The 20,514-nt window shown below is 50.0% G+C and overlaps 2 protein-coding genes across 3 annotated transcripts in view; one reads left to right on the forward strand and one right to left on the reverse strand.

Moving 5' to 3' along the window:
- Galntl5 (polypeptide N-acetylgalactosaminyltransferase like 5) overlaps window positions 1-933 on the reverse strand; it is a 98,508-nt gene extending 97,575 nt beyond the window's left edge. The window contains exon 1 of the mRNA XM_045160093.1: window positions 858-933. Coding sequence (XP_045016028.1) covers window positions 858-933 — 76 coding nt within the window. The remainder of the gene's footprint in view (window positions 1-857) is intronic.
- Window positions 934-17,692: 16,759 nt separating this feature from the next.
- The window catches only part of Prkag2 (protein kinase AMP-activated non-catalytic subunit gamma 2), a 272,478-nt gene continuing 269,656 nt past the window's right edge, over window positions 17,693-20,514 (forward strand). The window contains exon 1 of one of the 2 annotated variants that reach the window (XM_045160311.1): window positions 17,693-17,927. In XM_045160311.1, the coding sequence (XP_045016246.1) occupies window positions 17,814-17,927 (114 nt within the window). In that variant the 5' untranslated portion in view covers window positions 17,693-17,813. The remainder of the gene's footprint in view (window positions 17,928-20,514) is intronic. The other variant, XM_045160312.1, reaches the window with a different exon arrangement.

Genomic DNA, 20,514 nt, shown 5'->3' on the forward strand with positions numbered 1-20,514 from the left:
AGGCAGAGGTAGGAGGATCACTGTGAGTTTGAGGCCACCCCGAGACTACATAGTGAATTCTAGGTCAGGCTGGGCTAAAAAAATAAAATAAAAGACACATGCATAGGCACAGGGGAAGGGCTTCCTTGTGTCTTGTGTTGTATGTGTGTGCATGAGTGCGTTACATCCATGTGGGCACACACGTGTGTGTAGGGGAGCATGCATGTACATGAGAATGTGTGTGGAGGCCAGAGGCTAACATTGGGTTTCTTCCTCAATTTCTTTCCACCTTACTTTGGAGATAGGGTCTGTAACTGAACCCAGAGTTCACCAATTCAACTAGACTAGCTAGACAGCAGGCCTCAGGAATCCTTTTGTCTTTAACTCCCCGGTGTTAGGCTTACTGATGTGCGCCACCACACCTGGCTTTTACATGGGTGCTGGGGATCCAAACTTGCGTGCTCATACCTGCATGGCAAGTACGTTCCCGACTGAGCCATCTCTCCAGCCCTCTCCATACGTCATTTTAAGGCACATGATTTAGCCCCCATCACATGTATAGGAACCAGAGGCCTGGGCCCAGGGGAGACATCACTGAAAACCACTGGGAAATGACTGTAGGAGAGCTGAGAACCCAGGGTCTCTGATGGGTCCTGGAGGAAGTTGATATTGCTACCTGCTGGAGGTGGCCACTGGTGTTCCCTCCCAGAGAACCTGCTCCAGAGCTAGTGGCCAGGGAAAGAGGGCAGCATGAGGTTATGCCAGAGGCTGGAAGGAAGGAAGGCTGACCCGCCAGCTCCTGCAGACTTGGGTGTCTTTGAAGGAACTCTGGCTTGCTCCTGGATCTGTAATAGGCAGCACTAAGCTTTGGGGCCTACTGTGGTCTGGATCCTGCGGGATCAGCAGGTCATAACGCTGTAGGTAGGCAGACATCATCAAGGGAGGGAACCTCATGTCTTCAGAGGAGGGAACTCGCCTCCTGCCTCCTGATGAAATGAAGTGGGGGGGTCAGATATCAGCACTGCAGTCCCCTCCTTCAAGTGTTGATCCACTGGAGTCTGCCAGTCACTCACCTGGTTGTGACACCACCCTTCACCCAAAGACATGCTAAGGAGGTGGAAGGAACAGTTCTCCCCAGAGTCAGATAATATCTTTATGCCTCCCAGAAGCCCCTTCCTCTGTGCAGTGGCTCACATATCCTCATTGCTAGCCTCCCTGCTTTTCTGAATTCCAACTCAAAACACAAACAAACACAGGGAGAGATTGAACAGACTGGATGGAGACAGGTGACAGAGGGATTTCATGTTGACCTCTAGAGGAAATTTCAGCTGGATCCGTCATGAGCCTACCTATGCTGGTGACTCTGCTAGCTCCCTTCATGAAGGCTCCATCAGGAGCCTAGTTAAAGCTATGGACACGGACATCTTTGCACAGCACAACCTGGCCGTAAACTAATTATTTTAAATGGAATTCTGAGGCACTCTGAAAAATTGGAATACCATCACAATAAATATAGACCTTCCCTGTGACAAAGGCAATAAATGTAGACCTTCCCTGTGACAAAGGATTGTTTATATGCAGTTTGTAGCCCGCCCTCCCCCCCAACACTCTTCTCTCCATGAAAGTGAAATGGAGAAGCGAATGCAAGGCATTGTGTTTCACAATTTCTTGTAGCCCTAAAAACAACCGTTTTGTGAATCAAAATTTAAAAACAGAAGTAGTGGGATCAAAATAACAGCAAGGGAGAGATCAGAGAAAACCAGAAAGAGAGTGGGTCTTCTTCCCCCAGGCCTCAGCCCATCCTCCTGGCCCATGGCTGTCTGGATTCGGTGCCGTGGAGAGTCCAGCCGTCCGTGAACTGAACCTGAGTCACGCCTGTCATGGTCATGTTCTGAGGCTTGCCTTCGGGAATCATTCCTTCCTTCTTCTTCTTTTTTTTTTTTTTTTTTTGAGGTAGGGTCTCACTCTAGCTCAGGCTGACCTGGAATTCACTATGTAGTCTCAGGGTGGCCTAGAGCTAATGGTGACCCTCCTACCTCTGCTTCCCAAGTGCTGGGATTAAAGGCGTGCACCACCACCCCTGGCAATCATTCTGTTCTTGTTTGGGTAATGTGACAAGCTGCTGATGGGCATTGCCAACCCAAGGTGGGCGTGAGTGCATGTTTCTTCAACCACGAAGGACCGTGTTCTTTCCCTGGGGGAGGTTTACGAACTCGGCTTCCGCAGTTCCTCTTCTCAATCCCCCAAGTGACAAGACCGTCGGGGGCCTTCTCAGTGGCCTGTCACTCATGCGAGAGGTCAGACCCTTGTGTAAGGCGTCTGCCATCGCCATGGGCCTTCTTGAGATGGTCAAAGGCCCTGGTGGGAAGCCTGTGGTTTTCTTGGTAGTAGGATCTGAGGAGATATTTACTTTAGGTGACTGGATCACTGTGGAGGATGGAAGTCTGCAGTCTTCAGGAAAGGCAGCAAGCTGGAAGCTTAGGCAAGGGTTAAAGTTGTCAAGTTCTTTATGTATGGGAAAGAATATGGGAGTACCAAAGCCTCTTGCTGGTGCAAACCAACTCCAGACGCATGCACCACTTAGTGTGTAATGGGGACCTGAGCTGGCAGGCTTTGCAAGCAAGTGCCTTTAACTGCTGAGCCATCTCCCCAGCCCTAAAGCTATAGGTTTTTGTTTTGTTTTGTTTGTTTGTTTGTTTTTCGAGGCACTAGCCCAGGCTGACCTGGAATTCACCATGTAGTCTCAGGGTGGCCTTGAACTCACAGTGATCCTCCTACATCTGCCTCCCAAGTGTTGTAGAGCTCTTTCTTTGTTGGAGGAACCCTAGGTTTGTTTGTTTCTTTCTTTCTTTCTTTCTCTCTCTCTCTCTCTCTCGTCCTTCAGCAGATGGGATAGGGCCCACTGTAATATGGAGGGCAATTTTTACAATTCCTGGATTTAAATGCAACCTCCTCTTTTAAAAACACTTAAAAAATATATTTAAGGATGTCGTAATACCTCGATTGATGTCTCATTAATCCATGAGCATCAGAGCCTGGTCAAATTGGCATATAATATTAAGAAAAGTATTAAGTCAGTTCACAGGGACATGTGACAGGGTCAGAGCAACCAGGTCCAAATCCACTTCTAGGAGCTGCTAACCTTAGGATGGTTGGTGTACATCCCTCTACAGCTCACTCAGCCCTCTGGACCTGTAGTGTGTGTGTGTGAATAAAATGGCTACTGTAGGAATTAAACAAGCTGTGTTCACAAACACCATGAATCAGACAGTTAAAATATGGCATTGCTCCTTACTTTGCAGCAAGAGTCCATGTGGCGTCTGACCTGCACTTGCTGATTCTCCTGTTCCTTCAGGAGCAGCATCGTTGATTTGCAGCAGTAGGATGGCCTCTGTCATGCTCTATTGGTTTTGCTCAAGAAATATTTATTGTCTGGAGGCAGGAAGGAGGGAAGTGGTTCCTTATACCAGTCACATTCTTGCTGGGCACCTCAGCTCTCAAAGGATGCAGCCGGGAAGGAAGATAGCATCCTTTGCAGAGTCACTGACTGTCTGAGGAGGAGGACCTTGGACACTTTCCAGCCCAGCTCTCTGCCTTTCCAGTCAGTCACAGGTATATGATGACCCAGCCCGGCTGGTGAATGCCAGCCTGGCCAGGACCACAGGCCAAGCTCCTGGAGAGCATGACTGGGACTTTGAATAAACAGGGTGAAGGTTATTGTTCAATCACATCCTCTTGCCCACTGTTTCACACCTTCTCCAAAATAAGTTTCAAAGAGGTCAGAGATTTCAATGTAAAATGATGAAACCAGACAAAACCAGAGCCTGAGATGATGGCTCAGTCAGTAAAGCGTTTGCTGTTTAAGCATGAGGACCTGGGTTCAAATCTCTAGCATTCATGTAAAAGCCGAGTGCAGCAGTGCAAACTTGTAATTCCAGTGCTGGGGTGTGTGTGTGTGTGTGTGTGTGTGTGTGTGTGTGTGCACGTGCAGACAGAGACAGGAGGAGTCCTGGGGATTGCTGGCTAGCTATTCTGAGTCAGGTTCTATGAGAGACCCTTTCTTAAAAATAAGATGGATAGGGGCTGGAGGGATGGCTTAGTGGTTAAGGCATTTGCCTGCAAAGCCAAAGGACCTACCTTCTACTCCCCAGGACCCACGTAAGCCAGATGCACAAGGGGTGCATGCATCTGGGGTTTGTTTACAGTGGCTGGAGGCCTGATGTGCCCATTCTCTCTCTCTCTCTCTCTCTCTCTCTCTGCCTATTTCTGTATCTCTCTCTCTTAAATAAATAAATAAAAATTAAATTAGATTAAATTAAAAAATAATAAAAAATTGAGGAAGACACCTACCTGGTGTTGACCTCTGGCCTCCACTTACATATGTACTTATAACACACACACACACCCTTCTTTAAAATATAAAAGTAAACATGAGAGATGGACTGGAGATATGGCTTATCAGTTAAGGTGCTTGCCTGTGAAGCCTAAGGACACATGTTCAACTCTCCGTATCCCACGTAAGCCATATGCGTAAAAATGAGGCAAGCGCAAGGTCACACATGCCCACTAGGTGGCGCAAGCACCTGGAGTTTGAGTGCAGTGGCCGAGGGCCTGGTGTGCCACTTATTTCTCTCTCTGTCTGTCTCTCCCTCCCTCCCTCTCTATAAAATAAAAATGTAAATATGAGAGAAGTTTTAGTTTACTAAGTGTGGAGGTACAATCCTTTAATTCTAGCACTTTGGAGGCTAAGGTAGAGGATTGCCATAAATTCAAGGTTACTCTGGTCTATAGAGTAAGTTCCAGGTCAACTTGGGCTAGAGTGTGACGCTGATTCCAGAGGGGGAAAAAGAAGAAATAATAAATAATTTTGAAGTAGGAAGGACACCTCTAAATATGACAGAAAACCTCAGTAATCATGAAAATTAAATTTATAAAATGATCAATACAAGAAGGGAAAATTGTACCTATAAAAAGGAATGATTAACAAAGTCCAAAGGTGACTGATAGACCAAAAACAACAATTGGCAGAACTTATGAAGAGCTTCTTTGGTCTATAAAGAGCTTCTCCAGGTAGATGAGAAAGACCTGCGACCTAGGAGACAGCAGAAAGACCAGGCGATTCCTAGGAGGATGGCAGCGGGAGAGACGTTACACAGAAGCGTGCCCTCACACACAGCAAGACGTGCACAGCAGAAATACACAATGCAGCTTTTACCTAGCAGGGAAGTGAAGAGTCCAGAATCTGGAAGTGGGCTATGTTGGTGAGAGTGCCCAGTGGCGAGGGATTGTACAGGACAACAGCCTCAGGAGAGGGGACAAAACTACTATCTACAGAAAGTCACAATGCCAGTCGGGCGTGGGGGCGCACACCTTTAATCCCAGTACTTGGGAGGCAGAGGTAGGAGGATCGCTATGAGTTCAAGGCCGCCCTGAGACTCCATAGTGAATTCCAGGTCAGCCTGGGCTAGAGCGATACCCTACCTCGAAAAACCAAAAAGAAAAGAAAAGAAAAGAAAGTTGGCAATGCCCACATTCCTCATCTAACAGTTCCTGTCTGTCCTGCCGCTAGGCTGTTTCACTCAGGATTGTGTAAAATGTACACAAGTTTTCTAGCATGGAGAACCCTCCATTTCCATCAGTGGGAGATGGATTTCACAAACGTCATGTCATAAAGGCAAAGAGTTAATGGATGTGATTTTTACGTGATGGATGACTGTAGCCATCCTAGGAAGGAAACAGCTCTCTACGAACAGACATGGGTGGCCGTCAAGACACACCGCTGAGCCGGAAGGGGCAGATGGTGGGCCAGCAAGCCCCATCCATGGCTTTGCCCTGTGGCTGCTCCGGGGTGCTTTCAGGCCTGGCTCTCCCTCCACACCTCTTCCTCACAGCAGCCACTGGTGGTTTCTTCATCTGGAGGCAAAGGAACACTGAGGACAGAGCCTGGGCTTGCAGCTGTCCATGGCCAGCATCACAGTCGTGTGGGAGGGCCAGCATCTGAGACCTGCCATGCTTGCTACAGCTAAGGACCCCTCTTTGCCCAAGAAAGTTCTATGTGACCCTTGGTATGTAGGTTCATAAAACAGGTAGACGAATCAAACACTTACTGGTAGTAAATCATAAATGTTGTAGTGGCCTTCCCGTTACTGGTACAGAGCACCAGACCAAAAGCAGCTGGTGGGAGGAAAGCTTTTTATTCTGGCTTTCAGTTTCAAGGGGAAGCTCCATGATGGCAGGGAAAAAAATGGCATGAGCAGAGGCTGGATGTCACTTCCCCACCAACGGCAGGTGGAAATAGCAGCAAGAGAATGAGCCAAACTCTAGTAAAAGGGAGTTGGCTACAACACCCTTAAGTTCCACTGCCAGCAACAAACCACCTTCAGGCAAGGTTCCGCCTACCAAAGTGCCATCAGCTGGGATCAAATATTCAGAACACACAAGTTTATGGGGAACCTAATTCAAACCACTACAATAAGGAAATTTATATTAAAACAATTCAGGCTGGAGAGATGGCTTAGTGGTGAAGGCACTTGCCTGAAAAGCCAAAGGACTCAGGTTTGATTCCTTAGGACCCACGTAAGCCAGATGCACAAGGTGGCACAAGTGTCTGGAGTTCATTTGCAGTGGCTAGAGGCCCTGGTGCGCCCATTCTCTGCCTCTCTATCTGCCCCCCCTCTCTCAAATAAATATTTAAAAATTCTCTGATATATGAGAATTTTACCATTTATAAAAGATGAAAGCAAATTTACATACCAGTGAGATGGGTGTGCTGGGTTATTGTACATAAAGAATGAAATCTTGGCTGAATATTTGATACTACAGGACCCAGAGCATCTTCAACGTTATCTGGAGTTGACTGAAATTTTGAGTTATTAAATCATCAGTGTTCAGAGCATCAGTTGGTGGAGACATATAGAATAAAAGACAAGTATGTCTGGGGCTATTTCGGAAACTGTTGGATATTTTGCCCTCATCTCAAGTCAAAACTCATTTCATAAAACTCAAGTCATAAACTGAAACAACACTTTTAAAAATAAAACATTCTAATGCAATACAGTCCAAAGCTGTACTAATTCGATACATGCTGACATGATGGTAGGAAAATATTCAGTCTTTGTTTTCTCTAATTAAGTCATTGTGTTCCTATAAGAGCAGGAAGCTTTGTCATTCTAACATAGAATAGTCTCGAATGTGAGCTGAGGCATTTCAGGCAGCGCTTGTTGGTGTTGCCTGGCGTCACGGCCCAGGCAGCGCAGAGTCCGCAGGTTGTGTGTTCAGAGCAGAGGCCACGGTGAAGTCGCCCTGTACGGCGCAGGCGGGCACTGCCGGAAACACACTGGGTTCACTGCATATCTGATTTTGAATTAATTTTTGGTCATTGCACATTTGGAAACCTTTTACTATTGCCAAGTATTTTCTTTTTTTTTTTTTCATTTGTATTCCCATTTTTTTTTAATTTTTATTAACATTTTTCATGATTATAAAATATATCCCATGGTAATTCCCTCCCTCCCCACCCCCACACTTTCCCGTTTGAAATTCCATTCTCCATCATATTACCTCCCCGTTACAATCATTGTAATTACATATATACAATATCAACCTATTAAGTATCCTCCTCCCTTCCTTTCTCCACCCTTTATGTCTCCTTTTCAACTTACTGGCCTCTGCTACTAAGTATTTTCATTCTCACGCAGAAGCCCAGTCATCTGTAGCTAGGATCCACATATGAGAGAGAACATGTGGCGCTTGGCTTTCTGGGCCTGGGTTACCTGACTTAGTATAATACTTTCCAGGTCCATCCATTTTTCTGCAAATTTCATAACTTCATTTTTCTTTACCGCTGAGTAGAACTCCATTGTATAAATGTACCACATCTTCATTATCCACTCATCTGTTGAGGGACATCTAGGCTGGTTCCATTTCCCAGCTATTATAAATTGAGCAGCAATAAACATGGTTGAGCATGTACTTCTAAGGAAATGAGATGAGTCCTTTGGATATATGCCTAGGAGCGCTATAGCTGGGTCATATGGTAAATCAATCTCTAGCTGTTTTAGGAACCTCCACACTGTTTTCCACAATGGCTGGACCAGATTGCATTCCCACCAGCAGTGAAGAAGGGTTCCTTTTTTTCCACATCCCCGCCAACATTTATGATCATTTGTTTTCATGATGGTGGCCAATCTGACAGGAGTGAGATGGAATCTCAATGTAGTTTTAATCTGCATTTCCCTGATGACTAGTGACGTAGAACATTTTTTTAGATGCTTATATGCCATTTGTATTTCTTCCTTTGAGAACTCTCTATTTAGCTCCATAGCCCATTTTTTGATTGGCTTGTTTGCCAAGTATTTTCTGAATCCCCCTCCCTGCCACATTCAGTTAAACAATTTGCCAACTACAAGTTATGGTGAAGCCTGGAGGCTGCAGGGCTGCCCATGCACGGTGACCCTACTACCCTTTGTCACATGCTCTGTGTTGCCAGTGAGCCTTGCGCCCAGTCCTCCCCTGAACTCAAATGTCCACTCTCTACCCACCTACCTAAGATGCTGGAAATCCCTTGCATTGTGGGTAAATAAGCCCTACAATGATAAGAAAGTGTTCTTTTGTGTGGGCCAAACCAGTAAAGTATAATTATGCTTTAGTTTTTGACCTGGTGCATAGAAAGCCATGGTGAATGAGGACAGAACACAAGAAGGCCTTGGCATTGGGAATGTGGGCTGAGGTGATATACAGAGGCCTTACACAAGCCTGTGGTTTAGAGGCCTACTTGGAAAGTTCCTTCCTCCCAGTCTCTCCCAAGACCTCATGCGATTTTCTGGAGTTATATTTAGGAACATTTTACAAAGTACTTTTTGACCCACATGGCATAAAGGGAGTTGTCAAAAAACCACCATGTCCTTGACAGCTGCCCTGCGTACCCAGAGTCCTTGAACTGAGCATCCCTGAGGGATATGTCTGCTCAGCAAACAGGCACTGATTGATTACAGTATAATGTGCTAAGGGGCAAAGACAGAGGTAGACCTTGGCAAGGTCATGCATGGGCTGGACACACTTCCTCTGAGGGTCAGGACGATACCTGTCCTGTCCAGTGGGGCTTAAAAGTCAAGGAGTCGGAGCCTGTGTGCATCTGAAACTGTGGATTGTGACCTGCCCCTCTTCTGCGCATGCAGCCCACGCTGAGGGCTTTTCTCCCGGAGTCTAATTGCAAACCCACTGGCATTCTAGAGGCCCTGTCTGAATGCCAGCTGCCAGTGATATGTGTGGGGCTGTAGGCCAGAGCCACAGACATCCCCTCCCAGTACAAGGAGGTCAGATAGGTACCGCATTGTAGGAATTTCAAGGCTGGTATAATTACCAAGGTGATTTCATTTGCTTGGGAAATTATTATGCGTAATATACATTATTTCATCATTACCAGTAGATAGGGGAGCGAGAGGCCAGAAATCAGCCATGAGCCGTATTCAGGGAATAGTGGGGAATCCAAGCTTCCCAGGGTTAATCGGTCGAGTTATTGCATGTGGAAAACTCACAACCAGGTTGTGAGCTGACACACAGATGGCATCCGGGAGCCCAAACCTTCCATGGCATGGGAGCAATGCTGGATCCCTAGTGGGAAAAAAAAAAAAAAAAGGTCACAGGAGAGGATGCCTTGAGAAACAGTGCAAAAGACAGCTGAAAACAACGCAATGCAATGCTGGCAGGACCGGGCTTTATTCCCAACTCCCGCTAATGCCTCTTATGTGCCCAATGCGCACCCTTCGCCAGGGTTCGGTTGCCAGGACTACCTCGGCTTGGGTGGGCAGACGCTTACTGCTCCGCAGCCCCGCCCTCCATGCTTACTGATGCTGGCATTGGAGAACTGCTGAGTGTGTGCTTCGACCCCTAGCTGTCCTCTGGAGAGGAGAGAGGCACAAAGGAAGCTCCAGCCCTGGGGAGAGCTTCAGAGCTCACTTTCACCTTCATCCAAGACACTGCGTGCGGATCACCATCAGGGTAGCCTGGGGGTTGACTGGCTTTATGGATGAAGGACAACCGATGGACAGATAGTGAAGGTGGCTGGCCTGAAGTACATTTTCTCAGAAAGGGGCAGACAGGAGATTTGTCCCACTTGCCCAGGGCCCTGCCTCCACGTCCCTTGAGGATCAATATTAATGGCTCCCTTTACATCAGGAAGCAAGAGCTATCCTGGGATTTACACAATCAGTACTCAAGCTTAAAGGAAAATAAAAACAGGAATGTAGCTCTTGCTGGGGCTGTCACGATTAGATAACATCCCCTTGGCCTGGTGAGCAGCCAGTAATTCCTTACTGACTGAAGCCCCCAAGGCCAGACCTTGTTGGCTTGTTTTCCAAAGGCTATTATTTATTTATCTTATTTATTTGCACAGAATCAAGACAATGTGTCTTGCACTTACAGGCAACTATGTCACAGGCCAGGAGAGATGTTCTGCTGTTAACTCAAGGTTACCCTGAGGCAGTTCCTAGAGTTTTTATTTTTATTTGACAGAGAAAGAGAGAGAGAATGGGTGCGCCAAGGCCTTCAGCCACTGCAAACAAACTCCAGATGGGTGTGGCCCCTGTGCATCTGGCTAACGTAGGTCCTGAGGAATCAAACCTGCGTCCTTTGGCTTTGCAGGCAAACGCCTTAACCAGTAAGCCATCTCTCCAGCCCGGATTCTAGTTTTGTTAGTCTGGTGCAAAGCTTTTAAAATAGAAAGGGCTACCCTTTTCCTCTTGTGCCAAAAGAAGCAGCAATGACAATCGACAGGCAGAAGTTACTTGGGTACAAATCACCAGCCAGCAGCCGGGCTTCAGCTGCCAGGTCTGTGAAGCATATGGGACAGGTCTTTCGAGGGACCCTGACAGAAACCAGGTGATTAACATGAGGTAGCAGCCACAGGGCCTGCATGTGCAGGGGAGTAATAAAACAGACTCGTGTCCTCTTTCCACTGGGGGCCACACTGTCGAGCATAAGAACACAGCAGGAATGTGTCCATCTACAGAGCATAAGAGGCCTTCTAAATGGGACATTGCCAGGGCACAGGGCAGGTGTGGGGGCTTTTCTTTTATTTTTTGGCATGTGTATAGTATGTATTCTGTACGTATGTGTAGTGTATGCACAGTATATAGTGCGTCCACTTGTATAACATATGCACGGTGTATAGTGCGCATTTGTTTAGTGTGTGCACGGTGTATAGCACATGCATTAGTATAGTGTGCGCACAGAGTACAGTGTGTGCGTGTGTGTAGTGTGTGCGTTTGTGTAGTGTGTGCACGGAGTACAGCACATACACCAGTGTGTGTGCAGATGCACACGTGAGTGGAGACACAGGATCATGTCAGGGTGTCCTCCTCTGTCACTCTGTGATGCTTCCTTGAGACAGAGTCTCACAGAATGGCTATTTTCTTGGTCATACTGGTTGGCCAGTGAGTCCCAGCAGTTCTCCTGTCTCCACCCTCTGCAACACTGGGGAGACAGGCATGTGTGGCCGTGCTCGGTGTTTAGCAGAGGGCTGAGGATCACATTCAGAGCTCTCTCAGGCCTTCACGCTGGCACAGCAGGTACCCTCACCCACCGGGCCATTCTTCAGCCCCGCTGTAGGCTTTTCAGTGGTTAGTGGCCCACAACAGTGACATTCAAAGCCATCGATCTTCATTTATAGAGGTTTTAATTAGCAAAATGAATAAAAAGCAGAGGGGTAGGAATAAAACTAAACTAAATGAAACTAAGTTACTAGTGTCCCCTTTATAAGCTTTGGATGAAGGGTTTCCCCTACCCCAGGAAAGGGTCTCCCTACGTTTCCCAGGCTAGTTTTGAGATGCTGGGCTCAAGCCTTCCTCTTGTGACAGACCCTGGAGAAGCTCATGAACACCACACCCAACTACATTAACTCTTCTGGGATGCTTGCCTTGGCTGGCGATCCAGGGTTTGAAATTGTCTCCTCTGAATAAGATGTCGCTGGGCCGGGGAATGGGTGGTATGACTATGAGGGACCAGCTGGTGGAGCAGGAGCCCTGCGGGGCGGGTGACAGCGCTCGGCACGGGGGCTCCAGACGTGGGGAGATGGTCACTGGTGGTGCAGCATGGTGGCAGTGTGCGGCCTACGGCAGGACTAGAAACAGCCCATGGGAAGTGCTAGGAAGCGAGTCACACGCTAATGCTGTGTGGGGCGTTTTAAGTTGCAGTGGCTCTGGTTCTGATTCACTGTGGAACAATCCTTTTGTAAAACTCAATATAAAACATGACTGGAGGATAAAAATAACAAGATCATTAGAAAGAGAATCAAGACAATCTACAACCCCTGGTGACAGGAGCCTTGCTAAACATCTCCTAAAGTCCATTGATTCCACTTACAGTTGGGGAAACTGAGTGACTTTTGTCCACAGCCAGTCAGGGGACGTGTGGAGAGGGACTGGGTGGTCTTCCAGGAACTAGTGAGACAGTTGCCTCAAAACTTTCTTTCTCACCCTTCCACCAGCCAGAAAGAAAGAACTCTGTGTGTGTGTTCACGCACACACAAGCACACGTGTGCTGGTATGAGGTACTGCTCTTGGGTGGAAAAATCTATGAGGTGCTAAAAATTCAGTCGTCAAGACAAATATTATCGTAATGCCACATTTTCCTAAATAGAATATTATACAGAGAAGGATTAGTAAGCTGGAGAAATGGCTTAGTGGTTAAGTGCTTGTCTGTAAAGCAAAAGGACCCTGGTTCAATTTCCCAGTATCCACATAAGCCATATGCACAAAGGGACGTGTGCATCTGAAGTTCGTTTGCAGTGGCTGGGGGCCCTAGGGTGTCCATTCTATCTGCCTCTCCCCCCACAATAAATAAATAATAAAACATATTAAAAAAAAAACTAAAACCAAAACAAGCAAACAAGGCCCCGTGCACATGGAGGGAAAGGAATTATCGTGGATTGAATGTGAAGGGTCCCCTATAGCCTCATAGGTTTGTGAGTAAGCCTCTTACTCACTCATCCCCAGCAGGTGGCAGTTTGGGAGGGGAGCCGCCCCTTCTGCCAGGGCGAGTTCAGCCCACGCTCCTGCCTCTCCCGTGATGCACAGCCCCTGCTTGCCTACAAGGATGGATCTTCCCCTTGAGACTATAAGCCAAAAACAAACCTTGCTTTCCATCAGCTGCTGTTGGTTGGGTGTTTTGTTCCAGCAACAAGAAGCTGCGTACAACAAGGAGGCTTTCAGAAAATGGCTTAAAGCAAAACAACTTCCATGCCCCCATCTATGATTCCTCTGACCCAAGAACATGAGATCAGTATCTTTTCAGAAGGAAAAAAATGGCTGATAACCAATCCTGACATCTTCTATAGGGAATACCTAAATTCATAAATATTAACATATGCCTCCCCAAACTCTTAAATGCTGAAATATAAGCAATACAGTATGTTTTGCCTTTTTGGAGACAAGGTCTCACAATATAGGTGAGGCTGGCTTTCGAATTGAGATTCCCCTCGCCTCAACTTCCTGAATACTAGGATTACCAGCATTTACCACCATACTTGACTAGTCATTTAATTGGGGATTCCAAGGTACTAACATCTTCACTCAAAAACAAAAACTAGGAGGAGGATACTTAATAGGTTGATATTGTATATATGTAATTACAATGATTGTAATGGGGAGGTAATATGATGGAGAATGGAATTTCAAATGGGAAAGTGTGGGGGTGGGGAGGGAAGGAATTACCATGGGATATATTTTATAATCATGGAAAATGTTAATAAAAATAAAAAATAAAATAAAAAAAATAAATAAAAGACCAAATACTGGGCTGCAGAGATGGCTTAGCAGTTAAGACATTTGCCTATGAAGCCAGAGGACCCATGTAAGCCAGATGCACAAGGTGATACATGCTTCTGGAGTTTGTTGGCAGTGGCTAGAGGCCCTGGCATGCTCATTCTCTCTTTTAACTAAAATAATTTTTTTTCATTAAAAAAAAAAAACCCTGTGGCATAAAGAAAACAGGTAGTCCAATCAGGATAGTTGTCCCATGGACAGTCCTTCCCTACCTGGCAGTCAACCTTTCTGATGGCTCAACTTTTCTTTTTCTTCTTTTTTTCCCCGCCGTAGGGTTTCGCTCTAGCCCAGACTGATCTGGAATTCACTATGGAGTCTCAGGGTGGCCTGGAACTCACAGCGATCCTCCTACCTCTGCCTCCCAAGTGCTGGGATTCAAGGCGTGTGTGTGCCACCACCAGGTTTCTCCATTTTTCTTCTTAAAGCCATTTCCCTTTTTAAAAAAATTTGCTTTAAGATTTATTTTTATTTATTTATTTATTAGAGATAGGGAAAGGGGTGGGAGGAAGGGACAAAGGGAGAGAGTGACAGAGAGAGAGAGAGAGAGAGAATGGGTGCACCAGGGCCTCTAGCCATTGCAAATGAACTCCAGACACATGTGCCACCACGTGCATCTGGCTTACTTGAGACCTGGAGAATCGCACCTGGGTCCTTAGACTTCGCAGGCAAGCACCTTAACTGCTAAACCATTTCTCCAGCCCCTTAAAGCCACTCTGATCAAACGGTGTCATTTATGCACTCTGGAAAATCAGCTGTTAACATGTTAAGCTGGAAGTGACATTTATATGACAGTGTGGGAATGATTTTTAGTGGGCCAGGGCAGCCCCTTGGACCCTGACACAGCACCCCACAGACTAAGGCCTCCCTCCTTTTTCTTGGGGTGATACAGAGTCTCGCAGAGCCCTTTCTGTGTGTGTGTGTGTTCGCGCGTGGAGGTGCATGGTGTACAGGCGTGGGTGTGGAAGCCAGAGAACTTGATTGCTGCTCCTCAGGCACCATCCACCCTTTTGTTCTTTTGAGACAGGATTTCTCACTGATCTGGACCTCACCAAGTCGTCTAGACCAGGGAGCCAGTGAGGCCCAGGGTTCGGCCTGTCTCTGCCTCCTAGCTGGAATGATGAGCACCTACCACCCCTCTTGACCTTCTTCCATGCGTGTTCTGGAGATCAAACTCAGGTTCCGCATGCTTGCAATATAAGCCCTTTACCAGCTGAGCTCTCGCCAGCACACCCTCCCACTCTTGCAGAGTTTTGTTCTAGCAAAGAGCTAGAAACCACTAGGAAATCACACACCCTGACAGGGAATAACCTCTTGGGTGACTGTAGATGTCTTAATATTTTTATTATTTATTTCTTTATTTTAATTGAACGAGAGCATGAGAGCATGTGCACTGCTGCAAACAAACTCCAGATGCATGTGCCATTTGTGCATGGGTCTTTACGTGGGACCTAGGGAAACGAACTTGGAGTGGCAGGCTTTGCAAGCAAGCACTTTGAAGGGCTGAGCCACTGCTGGAGCCCAAGGCAATTTCTTTCAGGTAAACCACTGCTTTAGGAGTCGAGAGCTGTCCAGTCTGGCTTCATTATTGATTAGAAAAAAAAAATGAGAAAAGGGAGGGAGGCCTTAGTCTGTGGGGTGCTGTGTCAGGGTCCAAGGGGCTGCCCTGGCCCACTAAAAATCATTCCCACACTGTCATATAAATGTCACTTCCAGCTTAACATGTTAACAGCTGATTTTCCAGAGTGCATAAATGACACCGTTTGATCAGAGTGGCTTTAAGGGGCTGGAGAAATGGTTTAGCAGTTAAGGTGCTTGCCTGCGAAGTCTAAGGACCCAGGTGCGATTCTCCAGGTCTCAAGTAAGCCAGATGCACGTGGTGGCACATGTGTCTGGAGTTCATTTGCAATGGCTAGAGGCCCTGGTGCACCCATTCTCTCTCTCTCTCTCTCTCTCTGTCACTCTCTCCCTTTGTCCCTTCCTCCCATCCCTTTCCCTATCTCTTGATTAGAAAAAAAAATGAGGATCCTCCAGAAAGTTCCTGCCGCCCCCTCCCCCGCCTTAAGGGATCCCCCACACACACCAGTTGTTGGAACTTGATTGGAAGTGGAAACCCAAAAGACAGCTGAACCTAGGTTGCCTATCCTGGGGAGAGACAAGCCCCTTCCTAAGGCAGAGGCCCTCCAAGCCTCCGAACCACGCCTCTTCCTAGGATAGAACTTGTCTCCTGAAGTCAGCACCTGGAGAGGGACAAAGGCCACCTCCTCACCAACCCGCGGTGTCCTTTCCATACAGACCCCTGGGGCTGGGGAGATGGCTTACCGGTTAAGCGATTGCCTGCGAAGCCTAAGGACCTCGGTTCGAGGCTCTATTCCCCAGGACCCACGAAAGACAGATGGACAAGGGGACGCTTGCGTTTAGAGTTCCTTTGCAGTGGCTGGAGGTCCTGGCGCGCCCATTCTCTTATCTATCTGCCTCTTTGTCTGTCGCTCTCAAATAAATAAATAAAAACCAACAAAAAAAATTAAAAAAGGGACCTCTGTTATGTTCTTTCTCTGGAGGGGGGCGCTCCCTCCGATAGTGATTATGGGGAGCAGCTGAACTGGCGTCAGCTTTCCCCCAGAGCTCGCTCGTGATAGCTGTGGGGTCACCCGGGCCCCATCTAGCGGAGGAGCTGGAAGGTCTCGCCGCCGCCCTGGGAGCCCCGGGGCCCTAGGCTGTTGGCGACGCCGTCTCTGCAGCCCCAAAGCCCCCGAGGAGCACGTGGAGTCCTCGCCCTGCTGTTCCGGCCGTCGCGCGCGCATTTCTCCCGCAGTCCCCGAGCTCAGTGCCGTGCAGGGCGCGGGGACGCGCGGATCCTGCGCGCAGCTCCCGAGGAGCCCGGGGCGCGCGGTGGTGTTGTCCGCGCCCCGCAGCAGGGGGGCGGCGGCGGCAGTCCCCAGGCACCCGCCACCCGCATCCACCCTCGCGGCCGGGTGTGTGCGAGCGTGGGTGCGGGGCTCAGGCCCGAGCACAGACACACCCCACCCCACCCCACCCCACCCCCGCCATGAGCGCAAGAGGAGATGGATCCAAAAGCGTCTGCGAGCGAACGGGTCCGGAGGCAGCAGGAGAAGACAGTGCGCGGCGACCCGGGGACGGCGTGGGCGGCGGGGCGCGGGACGGCGGCGCTGCACGCAGCGCACTTCCTGTTCAACGCGCGCCGCCCGCCACCGCCCGGCGCCCCGGAGCCTGCGTGCTGCCAGGCCCGGCCCCCGCGCTCGCCCAGGTCCCCGCGGGGCGCACCGCCCGGCTCGGCTCGGCTGGGCTCGGCTGGGCTCGGCTCTCCGGGTCTCCCTCCCGCCCGCGGGGGCCCCCTGCGAGTCGTCACCGCTGCCCGCGGCCGAGCCACAGCCCAATTGCGAAGAGCCTTCGCCTTTGCGCCTCCTCTTCCCCCCACCCCTGCCCTCCCTCGCCCGGAGAGGAGGACCGCCCGGTCCCGGGGCAGCTGGTCTCCCGAGGCCCAGGCTTCTGCATTTAGACAGGGAGCCTCCTCGCCGTCGCCACCGTCGCCACGGGCACGGGCGGGCTGCTTTCCAAATCATTACTTTTAATTGCACCTGCCTCAGAGATGACCTCTGGGAACCAGTGGGAGGAGCCGAGAGGTGTAAAAATGTAGATTCGCTTTGCAAAAAGGAAGGAAAACTTTGTCGACTGGCGGGAGACCGCTGCCACGCGCGGGTCCCGAGTGACTGTGGGTGTGTAGGGGTCGACACGGCGTGGGGGGGCGAGGACGAGAGGCCACGCCGCCTCCCCGCGCTGCCCGCCGGGCCCCCTCGGGCGAGCGCGGCGCGCGCGTTACCTGCTTCGCCCGCCCTCCCCGCGGAAGTCCCCACGAGGTGTCTCGGGAGTGCAAGGACAGGCGGGAAGTGCACGCGGTTCCAGTCTAACGACAGCTGCCGCGGGAGGCGGGGAGCGGGACCGGACCCCGGGGGTGGGGGAGAGAAGAGGCACCGCGATCAACTTCTGGATAAAGTTATGGGAAGCGCGGCCATGGACACCAAGAAGAAGAAAGAGGTTTCCAGCCCCGGCGGGAGCGACGGCAGGAAGAACCCCGGCCTGAAGAGGAGGTCGCTGCGAGTGCACATCCCGGTGAGTGCCCTGGCCCGGCGGCCGTCGCCCCAGACCCCCCGCGGCGCAGAGGCTGTTAACGCGGGGCGCCCCGCGCGCCCCTCCCTGCGGTCACTTCTCGCGGCCCGGGAGGGGGAGGGGATCCCCGAGCCGTGGTCGGATCTTGCTCGGCTCTCGCGTGGAGCTCGGGGGCATTTCCCGCGCAGGGCAGGGGCGAGGACAGCCGCGGGGGCATCTGGGGAGCCTCGCGCGCTCCCGGGCCTGGCGCGGCTTTTAGTGGCCGCCTGGGCGTAGCCCGGGATCCAGCCCCGGTGCGGGTGCGGGGGGCGGTGCGTCGTGTTGTTTTGCTGGAAAAGGACAGTGTGGATTGCGCTCCGGGTGGTGGAGCTGCTCCCAGGCTGCCGGGACCTAGGAAAGGAGTGATGGGTGGGGACGGCGCGCGGCTGCGACCCCCCCCCCACCAAGTGAACCTCCCTCCACGCCAGTTTCTTCCCCCCACCCCGTGCTTGTGGATAGGGGTGAGGGCGCCTCCGCAGCGGCTCCCTTCATCCGGGGGCATGCTTTGGGCCTCGCTGGTATTTAGGGTGCTGGTCTCCCTCATCAGTGCGGGGCTACTGCGAACTTCAGCCCCAGACACGCCGGCTGCCTGGACTTTGGCGACATCGATCGATCCACCAGGAGGGAGCAGGGGACGGGATCTTGTGCCCATCCTGCCCTCTGGCCTGACCCAGGCCTGTCCAAAGCCGCTGGTTTCAGCCTCACCAGAGAGGAATCAGGTGGTGGGAGGCGCGTCGCTGAGCCCTGACATTTGCTGGAGGGAACTCCCCACCGAGCCCCACCCCCTCGCCAAGTAAACGTTGGTCGAAACCACACACGCGCTGGCGCGCCCCAAGCACACTGCAGGCGCTCCGGTGCCTTGTACTACTGCCTAGGCCAGCGGAGGGTCTTGGGGCACGGTGGGATGGGCAGTGAGTCCCGCCCTCCTACCAGCGCTGCCGGGTCTCATCAGCGCTAATCCTTCCAGATATCACAGACTGAAGCTGCGCTCCTCTCTGCTGAGAGGAGCCCTAGACTTTTCCCCTTTCATGTTTGCCAAGATGCCCTTTCGTTTAGATCCTCTCAGTCTCCGCTCTTAATGCTTCCTTGGCCAGGCTGTGCAATGCTGGTGAGGAAGTTTGGGACCAGGGAATGGGAGACCCAGACATCTAAGGAGTGTTTAGGGCGCAGCCTGAGTCATAGACAGTGAACTCAGCAAGCAGGTGACTGGACCTCCTGGCTGCTGTGTGACTACCAGGGTGACCTGGATAGGCAGAAATAAGGGTTTGATTTGAAGAGCATTTCTCCTTATGCGGTAGATCTATACATAGTTTTTTTTTTTTTTTTTCTTTTGAGGTAGGCTCTCACTGTAGCTCAGGCTGACCTGCAACTCACTGTGTAGTCCCAGTCTGGCCTCCAACTCAGATGTCCTCCTACCTCAGCCTCTGGAGTGCTGGAGTGCGTACTGCCACACTCCGCCCATGGTTGACATTTTAAACCATATTTGTACTAACAAATATGAAAGTTAGGCATTGCTATTAAAATCTATGTGATACTTGAGCCACCCTTTAACCACCGTGTCATGTTCATCACGCAGAAAAAAATAGTGCTCATTTCGCCTGCCATATAAGGAGGCTGAAATAAACGAATTCATGGGAATGTTCTTTACAAGTCAAAGTGTCATGCACACGAATGACTATTACATATTACCTGAGAGGGCTTGGCAGTTAAGGCATTTGCCTGCAAAGCCAAAGGACCTAAGCTTGGTTCCTTAAGACCCACATAATGCCAGGTGCACGAGGTGGCACATGCATCTGGAGTTCATTTCCAGCAGTGAAGGCCCTGGTGTGCCCATATTCTCTCTTTCTCTCTCTCTTTCTCCCTTTTTCAAGTAAATAAATAAAAATAAAATATGTTTTTAAAAGTTAAAAAAAAAAAGGAGAGAGACCCTGGCACTCGGGGCTGAGGTGAGAGGATTATTGTGAGTTCAAAGCCAACCTGGGCTACGTTCCAAGACTCAAAAATAGTCTCAAAAAATAAAAGCCATGGAGGCAAAAAGCAGAGAGAGAGTTCGATGGGCAGGTCATACGGCAATGAGGTCAAATGGAGAGGCTGATCCGAATGCCATGTGTGTGTGGCATGCTTGTTGGGGTAATGTGGGTGAGAGCGCAGGGCAAACCCAGACCTAGTTCGCCTACCGAGAGGCTAGTACATGAATGCTGAACATCCTGGCTGTTCTTGGCACAACCCCACCCTTACCAAGAGCAGTGCTTACCCCTGCTGCACAGTCCTTCACTGAGCATGACATGTGCCCAGGACTCTCTCTAGGGTGGCGTCCAGGGCCAAAGGGGACGGTTGTGTCAGTGTGGTGTTGCTGGTGGGACTAAGGGCTCCCCGTGTGCCAGCTGACGATGGCTTGTTGACTGTTGTGCTGGGAAAAGCTGGAGACGTGGGGACTTGGGACACATGCTAGCAAGTAACACGAGGGCGTAACGTGACCAGGGAGCTCCTCAGCAGGTTCTTGTGGAGCTGAGAGGGGCAGTGATGACTGTGGGCCAGCGTATGCAGAAGT

This window comes from Jaculus jaculus, chromosome 10, assembly GCF_020740685.1.
Source record: "Jaculus jaculus isolate mJacJac1 chromosome 10, mJacJac1.mat.Y.cur, whole genome shotgun sequence".
In the NCBI taxonomy this organism is placed as follows: Eukaryota; Metazoa; Chordata; class Mammalia; order Rodentia; family Dipodidae; genus Jaculus; species Jaculus jaculus.